This window comes from Bacidia gigantensis (genome assembly GCF_019456465.1).
Source record: "Bacidia gigantensis strain McMullin 20006 chromosome Unknown contig_134, whole genome shotgun sequence".
NCBI lineage: Eukaryota > Fungi > Ascomycota > Lecanoromycetes > Lecanorales > Ramalinaceae > Bacidia > Bacidia gigantensis.
The window spans coordinates 1,072,443-1,084,322 of NW_025408593.1; the positions used below are offsets into that span (position 1 = coordinate 1,072,443).

The window sequence follows — 11,880 nt, forward strand, 5'->3', positions numbered from 1 at the left end:
TTTGGTATCATCTAACCTCAACTCACTAATTCCATTTTCACCTTTCTCTTCCCTGTGCCTTCTTCTTTCACGTCTCGTATCCTGACCTTCAAATTTTGAAACAAATCAATCAACAACGACTTCTTGCCAATGCCACTTCCTTCAATCCTGAGCACATATTCATCCGCATCAAATACCCCCTTCGGCTCAGGAGTTGCTAGATCTCTCAAGCGAATCAACCCCTCGATCCCAAATCGTGGAACGAAAACCACAAATCCATTCTCGAACACTCTCATTACGAATCCTTCTTCCTCGACCACCTGACCTTTCAGAGCCTGACCAACGTAATACTCGATGCTCGCTCGCCCCGCCATCTGCGCGTTCCGGTGCCGGACATTGATATTGCTGCAGACTTCTTCTAGCTTATGCTTGCTCAAGAGACTCTGGTCTAATTCCTCATACCCAATGGCAGCAGCCAGTTGCCGATGGGCTTCAAGATCCGCATACCGACGGATTGGGGAGGTGAAATGGGTATAGATCTCCGAAGCGAGGCCGTAGTGTCTATACTCAGAATATGGATGGGCTCCGCTGCAGAAGTACTCGGCAGACATCATGCAGCGAGTGGCGAGAATACGGACCAGGGTGTTAAAGAAAGGTTCCTTCGGGTCCACGCAGGTATCTAAACTATCGGCTAGAGCTTTGGAGGATGTAACGTCAAGGCTGAGATCCCGTTTTACCTTCAGCTGGTTGGACAAATCTTCGAAATTTGTGGCTGGGGGCGATGCGTGACGGCGTAGGAGCGCTGTCTGAGGGAAGGAGGAGTGTATTTTCTGAGCGACTGAAATGTTTGCTAGGAGCATGAATTCTTCGACAAGGGAGTTCGTGTCTAGTAATTGCTTGGCCTTGACGTCCACAGGGCCCGAGGTCTCGCTGTCGGTTTGGACGCGGACTTCGGGAGAGGCGAGATTGAGAGCTCCGGCAGCCATACGGGCAGCTTTGAATTTTTTGGAGAGAGCGAGAAGGACGCGCATTCCTTTCGTGAGATCATCTTGTTGAGATTCGTCATCGATACGTAGCTGAGCTTGTTCGTAACTAAAAGCCTCTCGAGAACGGATTACGGACTTGGTGAAATCCACTGAGACGACTTTGGCGTCTGGCATCACTTCCCAAATAGCTGAAAAAGCATACCGTTCCACGTAAGGCTTCAGTGAACAGAGATCAGTGCCAAGAAGCATTGGTAGCATGTCAATGCGTTTATCTACGAGGTACACAGTTGTTCCCCGTAGGCTCGCCTCTGCATCCATTGCGGTACTCGGCTTGACGAAGTGCGAGACGTCCGCAATATGTACTCCAACTTCGTAGTTGCCATTCGGCAGGATTCTTGCATGAAGCGCGTCGTCGATATCCTGACAGCCAATGGGATCAATACTGCATATCAACAGATCCCGCAGGTCTCTTCGACCCTTCCATCCTGGGTCTTCAAGGCTAGCAGGGACCTTCCAATCGTGACCTTCTGCTGGTAAGCAGTCAAGGACGACTTTTGGGAACGGCCTGTATTGAACGTCATACTCCAACAATAGGGCTTCAGTCTCCGCTTCCTGGGTCTCTAGATCACCTAAAGATCGTACATAGTGACCCACAGGGTACCGTGAATCCTGTTCCCATGCATCAATAGTCACTAAGATTCGTTTGCCAACCAGCGTTTCGGCCTGCCTAGTACGCAATCGGATCTTTGGTATGCGCTTATCCATAGGTCTGAAGAATACTGTTTGCTGCCTTCGATTCTGAAGACCTCCTGCGCTTGTGTTTGCGTCGACATGACCCACATACTGTCGCCAATTTCGCCTCACGACGCCAACTACTTGCGCAGTTGGCTGTGGACGGCCTTCGTTGTTGCGACCATGTGATATCTTGACTGCCTGCTGCAATGCCTTGCGCTCTTTTTCAGTAACAACTCCTTCATTCCCGCCTTCTTCTGTTTCCGCGTTCTCGTCCTTATTTATATTTTCTTCTTCAATGATCTTTATAGAGGGCAACTTCCACTGGGCTTTTGGCAGTACTTCAACGACAACCACGTCGCCCGTCACAGCCCTGTTGCTATTCTCGCGGCCTAAAATCAGAAGAGGTTTGTCAAAGGTGGGAACACGTATGGTTCCTTCTAAGTAATTGTAAGGAGATACGTTAAATACACCTTGATGCAACGTTCCTGCCTTGACTCCGGTCATGGTCTTCGCTGTCGAGTAATAGTCTGGATAGATCTGCTCCGCGACAGTACCCTTTGACAAGTGCTCATTTCGGGAAACATTGATCAAGTCAAGTAAGGCATCCGCGTCTTCCAGGCCGGATACATAATCGGACAAAGTGCAAGCAACGAGCTTCTCAGCTTTAGCTTTCCGAAGGTTTTCCCTGTCATCGCTGAGCATGATGATCATTGGAGCTTCCTTGCCCGATTTGTGTGAATTGACCTGGCCTCGAAGATGTTCACCGTACCAACCAACGGCTCGACGAACGGCTCGGTCATTGCGGTCATTTATTGATTCCCCTGAATCTCTACTGATGTACGTGTCAAAACGGAAGTCATTGAAAAATAAGTAGAAACGTTTATCATCGCTCCTAGTCAAGGCAATAACGCGGTTGTACAGAGGAAGAGAGCGATTACGTAGTTCTTCTAACGCAGTTTGCAGAACAATCACATCACAGAAACTAGCAGATTGCTCAAAGAGATCAATGCCATTCAGTAAAGCATTCGTATCCGGTACAAGATAATGTCCCTGGCGAAATTTGTTGGTACTTGTGGGGCTTCTCGAGAGAACAAATGGGAATGCTGTTGTTAGTTAGCAAGGTAAGTTTTGAAATCTGATTTTTATCCACCTTTTCCGCTTGCATCTGTTGATACATTGGCCAAGCATGATGAGCACAACTGAGATGAGCACGGGATATCTTGTCTTAGATACAACTCTCTCACAACCTTCTGGACTTTGCCGTTCCTCGTAGTCCTGACAAACACTTTATTTGATATGCTATTAGTCTTGAGATCGACTGTACGTTTCAAGCTTTTCATCGTGAAGGACTGTAATATGTCGACCTCGCTTGTGCCGAAAGAAAAGCCAGCAAACTTCTTTGTTGGTCTTATTTTTGGCCGCTTTGCAAGATGACGAAGCCTCCTCGCGTGTGCCCGGAGATCTCCTGCGCAACATGCATCACAGAGGCGTATCTTGAAGGTTTCTCCAGGTACGGATAGTATGGTACAAACTTTGACAGTCTCTCTCTCTCTCTCTCTCTCTCTCTCTCACTACAGCAAACCTCTAACTATGTCACGAGAAGCATATGCTCCCCCGACCCTGAGTCAGGGAAATGCCTATGACAGTCAAGCTATCTCAGATATCGGACCTACAACACAGTATCTCTGCGGGAATTGCAACGAGAAGGTTGCTCTGAAGAAGGGAGATCCCATCAGATGCAAGGAGTGTGGTCATAGGATTCTCTATAAGGAGCGGACGAAAAGGTGTGTACAGTCTTCTTTACAAGATTGGTCCAGAAGGCTCACTTTGTGGCAATCTAGGATGGTACAGTTTGAGGCGCGGTGACAAAGGCAGACTGGAATAGGCGTATGGAGTGCTAGTATTAGGATCAGGAGTCAGATGAAAAAGGGCCGGTATGGAGTAAGGATTAAAACTCTCATGGCTCAGGCCTCATTTGAAAATGTGGCACGCCAATAATGGCGCACTCATATGACAGTTGGGATATGAGTATGACATGGGACTCAATCGGTCACAGACGAAGGTAAACCAAAATTTTATTGGGTATCACTACATCTACGAGTGGCCTCGATGAAACGATCCAAAGATTCCAAAGCTGCCCCACTTTCTATTGCCTTACGCGCAAGACGAATTCCTTCCTTCCACCTTTGCCCTCCTGGGCCCCTTTCGGTGATGACTTCATCGGCCTTCGCAAAGCCGTTCCTCTCTTGCCCTTCATCATCTTCGCAGATGCCTGATGTGGCAAAAAGCGCAGCTGTGTTCATCAGAACAAAATGCAAGATGGGATCATCAGGCGTGAGCTTGTTCTTCAGCAAGCTCACCAAGAAGTTAGCATTTTCGTGCGGGAGTTTTCCCCCAGCAACGTCGGATAGGGGATGCGCCGGCAAGCCAAAGTCGGCAGGTTCGAGCTCGAATTGTTCTAGCCTGATATTTTCTTTGTCTTCAAAGAGGTGCCAACAGTATGTCTTGCCGGCGCAACTGATTTCATCAAGATTCTCAGCCCCACAGACCACCAAAGCTTTTCTGGCACCAGACAAGCGTAGCGCTTCTGCGTAAACCCGACCCATACTTTTTTCAGCCACGCCAACAACTCTTGCTTCTATCGCACCCCCAACTGGGTTGGCAAGGGGACCGATAACATTGAAAATTGTTCTTATGCCAAGATTCTTTCGAATTGTGGCCACATGTCTCATGCCGGGATGAAATATGGGTGCGAAGAGGAAGGCATAGCTCGAATTCTCGTAAATAAAGGGTAAAGTCTGCGATGTGACAGCCTCGATATCAGGGGCTTCCGGGGGTATTGACTGCAAGAGATCCGCAGATCCAGATGTGGACGATGAGGCTCGGTTTCCGTGTTTGCTAATCAACAAGGACGACGAGGCAATGATTGAGGCGGTGGTTGAAACGTTGAAGGTGGAGTGACCGTCTCCGCCAGTTCCGACTATATCACAGAGGCCACCCTCATATCTTCCTTTGGATCGCTGTACTTTGCTTGTCGCTGCATGCAGCGCCCCAGTTTCAACATGTTCGGCAGCTGCCATCATCTCCTCGGCGACCTTTGCTAGCACCACAGGATCCCGGTCTTGGCATGTATATGCTAGTAACCCCAGCAGAAGCGAGCATTGCGCCACTACGAGTCGATTTTCGAATATAATACCAACTGCATCCGCTATCTCATCTGCGGTTGCCTGGCCATCTTCCATGTTGCCAGGATCTAATAGCTTTCGCAAGACTGAGGCGATCGAAATGTAATACCCATCTGGAGGAGTATCCTCTATGCATTGTTCGAGAAGCCGATACTCAAGCTCATTCAGATCGTGACCCCTTGCCTTCAACAGGGCGAAGAACAGAGACTTCTGGGCTAGTGAGAGACGCTCATCATAGATCAGCAGCCTAGCCGCATCTATCTCCTTTTCTATCACTGGAGCGTGGGCTACCAGCTGTTTCAACAACGGCGATATCGAGATAGGTGATATCGACGCAGGATCTGGAGCCATGTAGCGAGGGGTAGTTAATGCTGTAGATTATCTTCATGCACATACGTCTGGGAGAAGGATGACCAAACCAGTCAACAGTATTGGGAACTGTGTCCGCTCTCAGGCTAGACGCATGTCATAGAAAGAAAGAGAGCACATCAGATTATGCAGACTGAAAAAAGGCCCCGGCTCCAAACACCCACCCACGTACAACGCGATACAAATGGTTTCGTGGCTAGAGTAGCCGTAATAGAGTAGCTACTGTAGTCAGGACTATTACTCGCTTGAAGGCTCTCGAAGAACCAATTTATATGTATAGATCAATGACTGGGAAAGACAAGAAGTGGCGCAGGAGGACAGACTAAAAGCGGCTGGAAAGTTAGTCCGATGCAATCCTTTCATACAGCACTCTTCACAAGAGCGACCTTGGTAGTCGGCTTCGAAGTTCTCTTTCGTAAGTGGAAATGACCTACACGATGAAGAACAGATTGGGAGGGCCCATCTAGCTTGGTGCACGAGCGAAATGCGGTCATTGAATTAAACACACCAATCCTCGGAAGCGCGTTAGCGTGCACTCTCCGAGGTCGCATATCCGCCGCTGCCATCAATTGGTCATCATCCACTTCGTTCTTTCCTTCCAAGCCGTCCTTCATTGCACCAAATGTCGGCCTTCAGTCCTCCAGATCCAACGCTTGTCTCGCCCCACTTTGGAGTATGTCGGCGATCCTCTCTGCCGATGACCTCAATGATTTCATCTCCCCTGGCGTCGCCTGCATCAAACCCGTTGAAAATCTCCCAAGACAGCAGCCCGCGTCTTCGAATTTGTATGAAGTCGCCAAGGAGGGACAACTGCCTGAAGACCCTAAAACAGCACAGATATCCTTGACTGATTGTCTAGCATGCTCTGGCTGCGTGACTTCTGCTGAGGCAGTCCTGGTCTCTCTGCAATCTCACGCTGAAGTGCTGAATACTCTGAATTCGGAAGGGAAACTATTTGTGGCGAGTGTCAGTCCGCAAGTAAGAGCTAGTATTGGAGCCACCTACGGGGTCTCCGAGAAAGATGCAGGATGGATGATAGATCAACTTCTAAGCGGACCCCAGGGGCTAGCGATGGGTGGCAGTCATGGCAACCACTTCAAGTGGGTTGTCGACACCAACGCCATGCGAGAAGCAAGCTTGGTTTTAGCAGCAGAAGAGGTCGCCCAATCTTTGTCAGTATCTGAACCAGATGCCTCGCCGAAGCGGCCGATCCTCACCTCCGCCTGCCCAGGATGGATATGCTACGCCGAGAAATCTCACGCCCACGTTCTACCTCATCTTTCGCAACTTAAATCTCCACAAGCGTTGACTGGAATACTCCTCAAGACTGTTCTCGGCAAACAACTCAATCTCCGCCCAGATCAGATATGGCACGTGGCCATCATGCCCTGTTTCGACAAAAAACTTGAAGCTTCCCGTGAAGAGCTTACCGACGTGTTCTGGGACTCAAGCCCATCGGAAAAGATCACTCCTCCCATACGCGACGTCGATTGCGTAATCACAGCTCGTGAGCTTCTCATGCTAGCCGACACCCGGGGTATCAGTTTCCCCAACCTTCCCCGCCGGCCTCTCCAATTTTCCCCCTTCCCCGAACCCACGCTTCACAGCTTTCTCTTTCCTCGCGCCCGCCGGAGACGACAGCAGCCGCCGGAAGCAGGTACCTCGGGTGGCTATCTTCACCACATACTCCAAAGCCAGCTCTCGCTTCACCCTCATAGCGCCCTCACGAGCAAACGTGGCCACAATGCCGATGTCATTGAATACACCATCACGTCTTCTGACAACCCCAGCAAGCAGCTTGTGTTCAAATCAGCCCGGTACTACGGCTTTCGCAACATCCAAAACCTCGTTCGCAAGCTCAAGCCAGTGAAAGCGTCGCGAATGCCTGGCGCTCGTTCCTCGAAGCTAGGGGCAAGAACTTCGGGTGGAGGGAGCAATTTGGATGGGTATGCTTATGTGGAGGTCATGGCATGTCCGGGAGGATGCACAAACGGTGGTGGACAGATCAAGGTTGATGATTTGCCTGGGCAGAGTGGGAAAGAGAAGGGCCAGAAGGATTGGTTGGCGTCTGTGGATGAGGCGTATTTCTCCTTGTCAGAGGGAGATGATGAGGCTGGTGAGGACAGTGATATGGCTGATGCTGGTGCTGAAGGTCAGAGGTACGAGGACGAAATCAATGGGATTTCGCCAAGCTATGTCAAGCATGTGCTAAAGCACTGGGAGGATTTTGTGAGGATACCATTGGAGAAACTTGTGCAGACTACTTATAGAAAGGTCGAGAGTGATGTAGGTAAGATTGGGGAGCCGGACCCGACGAGTAAATTCATGGCATTTTGATATGAGAAATTGGATATGATCTTTGGCAAGCGAGCATTGATGGCGCACTAGTGCACTAGGATTCAGAGTATAAATGACGACTACGATAAGGAAAGCTTCAATTGACTCTTCTTTGCCCCGCTTTCGATCAGCCCACGAGTTCCACGAAGCAAGATCATGATACCTGGATGAGCATTTCGCTTTCGGAAATGAAACCGTCGTCAATAATGCTGCAGAGGTCGGCTGACCTCCTTTCAACAACAGTTCAAGTTGCGTTATCAATATCCAAAAAGTAGAGATCTAGTAGGTCTTGCACTAACAACAGATTAGATGGCAAGTAATCGTGTCCCTTGAGAGCCTGGCGCTTTGAATTCCTTGTGACTCAGAGAGAGCTACGATTGAGCAATTTTGAGAGGTCGCAAAGGACCTAGCACGTACAAGCACGGGGGCGGCAGCTTCAGTAACCCTGCTGGGAAGGGTCAGCCTCATGAGCAAGTTGATTTCCACTGACAACGCGTAGAAACAGAGAGCATCTGTTGTCACTCACCTCAAGCTTCCCAAAGCTTGTCGGAGCATTGGTAGGAACCGTTGATGATATTCAAGGGGTCAAGGTACGGTAGTTGGCCTTACGCTCGGAGTGGTAAGGATTACTCCTTGGGTGGGAATCAAGAGTTTCCTTAGTTGACTTAAGATTTGTAACGAGGGAGGAAGTGGCTATATCCCCCAAATGCGTTAATATCGCGCTTAGTATTTGATTTGCCGAAAAGATCCTCTGTCGCAGGATTTGTTTTGCGATAGCAAGAGCATTGAATGGCTTTGGATCGAATGTTGAAAACATGTGGAATTGGTGAAACGGTCGGGCGGAATTTAATCGGGATTCGAGCTTTGTGAAGAGCCGCCTCTCTTCTAGCATAAAGGCATCCATTGGTGTCCATCTCATTGGTAATCATCATCATCGCTCAAGTATGAGCTTGTTACGACCAGATCATAAGCTCAAGTAGAGCGACCCCCGCGAGGTGCGAAACCGGACCCGCCTCGCCCACTTCCATCGGGGGCTCTTGGTTCACGGACTGGATGATTTTCGCTCAAATGCGGATCTTTTTTCTGTGGCCTGAAGGCATCGGGTTTGGCGGATTCATTAGGGTCGTAGAGTTGACGGGTCTTTTGGCTGGCAGATGAGGTAGGCCTGTTTTCGCCTCGATTTGCTCGGCTCTGATTTCGAGGACTGCTGGGGGCCTTCGCCGAGGATTGCCTGCTTGTGGAACTGTCCTTGCCAAAGAGCTCGCGTCTACGCTCTTCGTAAGCCTTCTGCTTTTCTTCCCGCTCACGCTGAGTCTTTTGCATTTGCTCTTCTGGCGTCAAGACATTTTTGGCTGCCTCATCATCTTCATCGTCATCGTCGAGGCCCACCTGACCCAATCCATCAATGGATTTGGAGACCTTGGTAGGTGGCTTCCGGCTCAAGACGGTCATTGTGGGCTTGAAATCGGACTTCAAGGGCACAACGCCCTGAGTCTCGAGAAAATAGTTGTTTTGTTCCTTTTCACTATATAGCTTCAGCAAATACTTCCATCGTAATGTACACATTACGCACGCGTCCTCCCATATCTGTCTGTTGAACTCGGCCTGCTGCGCTCTTCGCTCTGCTTTTGAGAGTTTGGCGGGGGCTGGAGTTGAGTCTGTTGCTACTGACTTCGTCTAGAATCCTTGTCAATTAACTGTATCCTTAACACTCTGAGATCACTCACGTCCGCTTTATTTATCCAGTCGTCGTCCCATGCGTCAGCCATAGCGAGGCAAGCGGCTAGTGCACGTAGCGCTGCTGCCCGCAACAGCGGCGGGTTAAATGTTAAAAACACAGGGAAGACAGTGTATTCGACTCTGGAACGTAGAGACGGTTGTAGCGGTCTCAAGAGCGAATAGCGAACGACCTCACAATCAGAAGACTGGGGTAATTGATGGAGAAGTCTGAAGTTGCCTCGGAGTGTGACAGGCTCGGCAACCCTAGAACCCCAGGCGGCTTCGGCCGGAATGGGACCCACTATGAACCCTAAAGCTTCTTATGGGATTTGTGTCATAAGTGATGCGTGGTGTGAATTTGCTTTCACTCAACGCACAGGATTATCATGAACTAGGCTCAAAATGGCTGGTGAACACACTCCTACAGTAATACAATCACATCAAATTGACTTACACTTCTTCACTAGACCCCCGCGACATGGACGGCGACAGCCAAATGGGCGAATTAAACTCTCCATCCACTGATTCAGAAGAAGCCATGTTCCCCGCTGCTAACACGTCCGTCGAATCGTCTGCATCATTCATCCCTCCAAATATCAACGATATTCTCTTCTCTCCACCGCCTTCGCAAAACCAGACTAACCAAGGCAACGAAGTCGATGGCGCTGTGCAGATGGAGGACCTCGGGACGACCAAAAAGTCCGATTTTGGCAAGGAACCGCAGGATACATTTGTTCTGGGCGCGAGTTGGAATAACAAGAAAGCCAGGGACGAGTGGCAGAGAGCGTGGAATCTTTTGGAGGATAGGCAGTTTAATTTGAGTAAGTATCGCGGGACCCGAAGACCGATGGAAATCGATTGCTAAAGAAAGGTATGCAGAAGATTATGGGGATCCATTTGATGACACACTACAACAGGGTAAGGGAGGGGGATGAGTGAGCCTATGAAGCCGACGTGAGCCGACGTGAGCTACGACGACTAGGAAGTATGAAAAATTGCAGGTGCCTAATTGCTCCCATCCGTCTTTCCTTCCTTTATCCGCTTTGTGCTGTATTTTTTCTCCCTTGATGAAGTACGTGTCTTGAAGCTTGGCAGGGGACTGTGATCATCATCCAAGCAAGATGCTTGATGAGCTCTGCAGTCCTGGCGAGTAAGAGCTGGTCAAAGTTCCTTTCACCAAGTCATATCACAAATACAACCCGGATTTTCGATCAACAACAGTAACGGCACATGTCCCCCCGGGCAATACGGATACGAGCAGGTGTGAGAGTCAGGTGTGATGGTTGAGCCAGTGCTTTTCAAAGAGACCATCTCTCAGCATAGAAGACCGGGTCTGTTACGTATAGACTGAGTAGGGTAAGATATTTCGAAGATACTGCAAGTTAAGCAATCATTACTCATATTTCACTGCTGAAATCGGAGAAAGGAACCTCTTCTTGTGGTCGTATAGACAAACATGTTCACTATGATTAAGTTTGTCCGGACCTACATACGAGATATATTTGACGAGTTAAACATATTGGGGTTCAAGGAGCGGGCTAGATGTCCCTTCAAGGTCGTGGATGTCCTCTAGACCATGGGCACCAATGTCTCCTGAGGTCCTAGCAAAGGACGAAAAGGTCAAGAGTCAGCAGCTGGCTTTGCAATTGCTATGACAAAAATAGCTCATGCTTGCTGGCTTCATCTTCTCTCATACTGGGCGAGGGAATGCCAGGCCCTAATCCTGGAGGGTGAGGTCCTGCGACTCCTGCGAAGGTTGAAATAGTTACAAATGCCATGTTGGAAATGTGAAAGCCTAGACACGCCTTTTTTTCGCGTGCGAGAAGATTGCTATTACTATGTCCGTCAAAAAAGACGAATTAGTTCCGATTGATGCACTTGAACCCTGAGAAAACAACGCAAATTACTCGGACAATCTCGCCGAGAGTCCATTCCAGATTATCGAGGTAAATTTTCTGTCACTTGCGAGCAGAAGCAATAAGCTAATGTCAAGACAGGTATTTGGCAGATTAACTTCTGCCTACTCCTAGATGTCAGTCCGATGTTGATGGCTTCTCTCAAGACAAGCTCTCATATACAGCCTTCGATTCAACTTCTTGCCAGCTCTGAAGATATAGTCGAGAGCTCTTGGATGAGGCAATCCGCGTCACCATATGTTGTTATTAGATTTTCGAATGACGGCGTATCGAAATGAAGAGCTACACGCAAGAACCAAAGAAGCGAAATAAGCTCTAATTGCCATCGCTAACCACCAGTCTGCGCAGCGGTCTTTTCTCGGAGCCCAAGGCTGGTATTGGCAAATGAAGAGGTTGTATTGAGTGCGACTTGGGCCGATCGTGTAACATAGAAACGTGGACAAACTTGATCACTCACTTTTATTCGAAAGCGTTATTAGTGATGAGGCCGACGGTTGGAGCGAAGGCACTAGCTATTTTCTTCGGGCCTTACTGGAGTGGGATTTTCTAGGAACGCCGGTCTTGGTTTAAAATTGTGATAAAAGAATTATACATGGCGAAATGAGTAGGCCCAAGACCAAAAGCGGCTTCCATTAAGCTTTGAACGACACGGAC

General features: G+C 49.0%; 5 protein-coding genes across 5 annotated transcripts; 2 read left to right on the forward strand and 3 right to left on the reverse strand.

The window, feature by feature from the left end:
• Positions 1-17: 17 nt before the first annotated feature.
• Positions 18-3,040, reverse strand: KY384_002091 (uncharacterized protein; the record flags this gene model as incomplete). Its single annotated transcript, XM_044810617.1, has 2 exons — positions 18-2,803; positions 2,851-3,040. 2 exons carry the CDS (start codon positions 3,038-3,040, stop codon positions 18-20), a joined length of 2,976 nt encoding a protein of 991 aa, XP_044672591.1.
• Positions 3,041-3,775: 735 nt separating this feature from the next.
• Positions 3,776-5,236, reverse strand: KY384_002092 (uncharacterized protein; the record flags this gene model as incomplete). Its single annotated transcript, XM_044810618.1, has 1 exon — positions 3,776-5,236. The coding sequence occupies one exon, from the start codon at positions 5,234-5,236 to the stop codon at positions 3,776-3,778; it is 1,461 nt and encodes a 486-aa protein (XP_044672592.1).
• A 693-nt stretch (positions 5,237-5,929) lies between these two features.
• On the forward strand, positions 5,930-7,591 carry KY384_002093 (uncharacterized protein; the record flags this gene model as incomplete). The annotated part of the gene is made up of 1 exon (XM_044810619.1): positions 5,930-7,591. One exon carries the CDS (start codon positions 5,930-5,932, stop codon positions 7,589-7,591), a length of 1,662 nt encoding a protein of 553 aa, XP_044672593.1.
• Positions 7,592-8,563: 972 nt separating this feature from the next.
• On the reverse strand, positions 8,564-9,360 carry KY384_002094 (uncharacterized protein; the record flags this gene model as incomplete). Its single annotated transcript, XM_044810620.1, has 2 exons — positions 8,564-9,268; positions 9,319-9,360. 2 exons carry the CDS (start codon positions 9,358-9,360, stop codon positions 8,564-8,566), a joined length of 747 nt encoding a protein of 248 aa, XP_044672594.1.
• A 428-nt stretch (positions 9,361-9,788) lies between these two features.
• KY384_002095 (uncharacterized protein) lies at positions 9,789-10,268 on the forward strand (the record flags this gene model as incomplete). Its single annotated transcript, XM_044810621.1, has 2 exons — positions 9,789-10,131; positions 10,234-10,268. 2 exons carry the CDS (start codon positions 9,789-9,791, stop codon positions 10,266-10,268), a joined length of 378 nt encoding a protein of 125 aa, XP_044672595.1.
• Between the last annotated feature and the right edge of the window lie 1,612 nt (positions 10,269-11,880).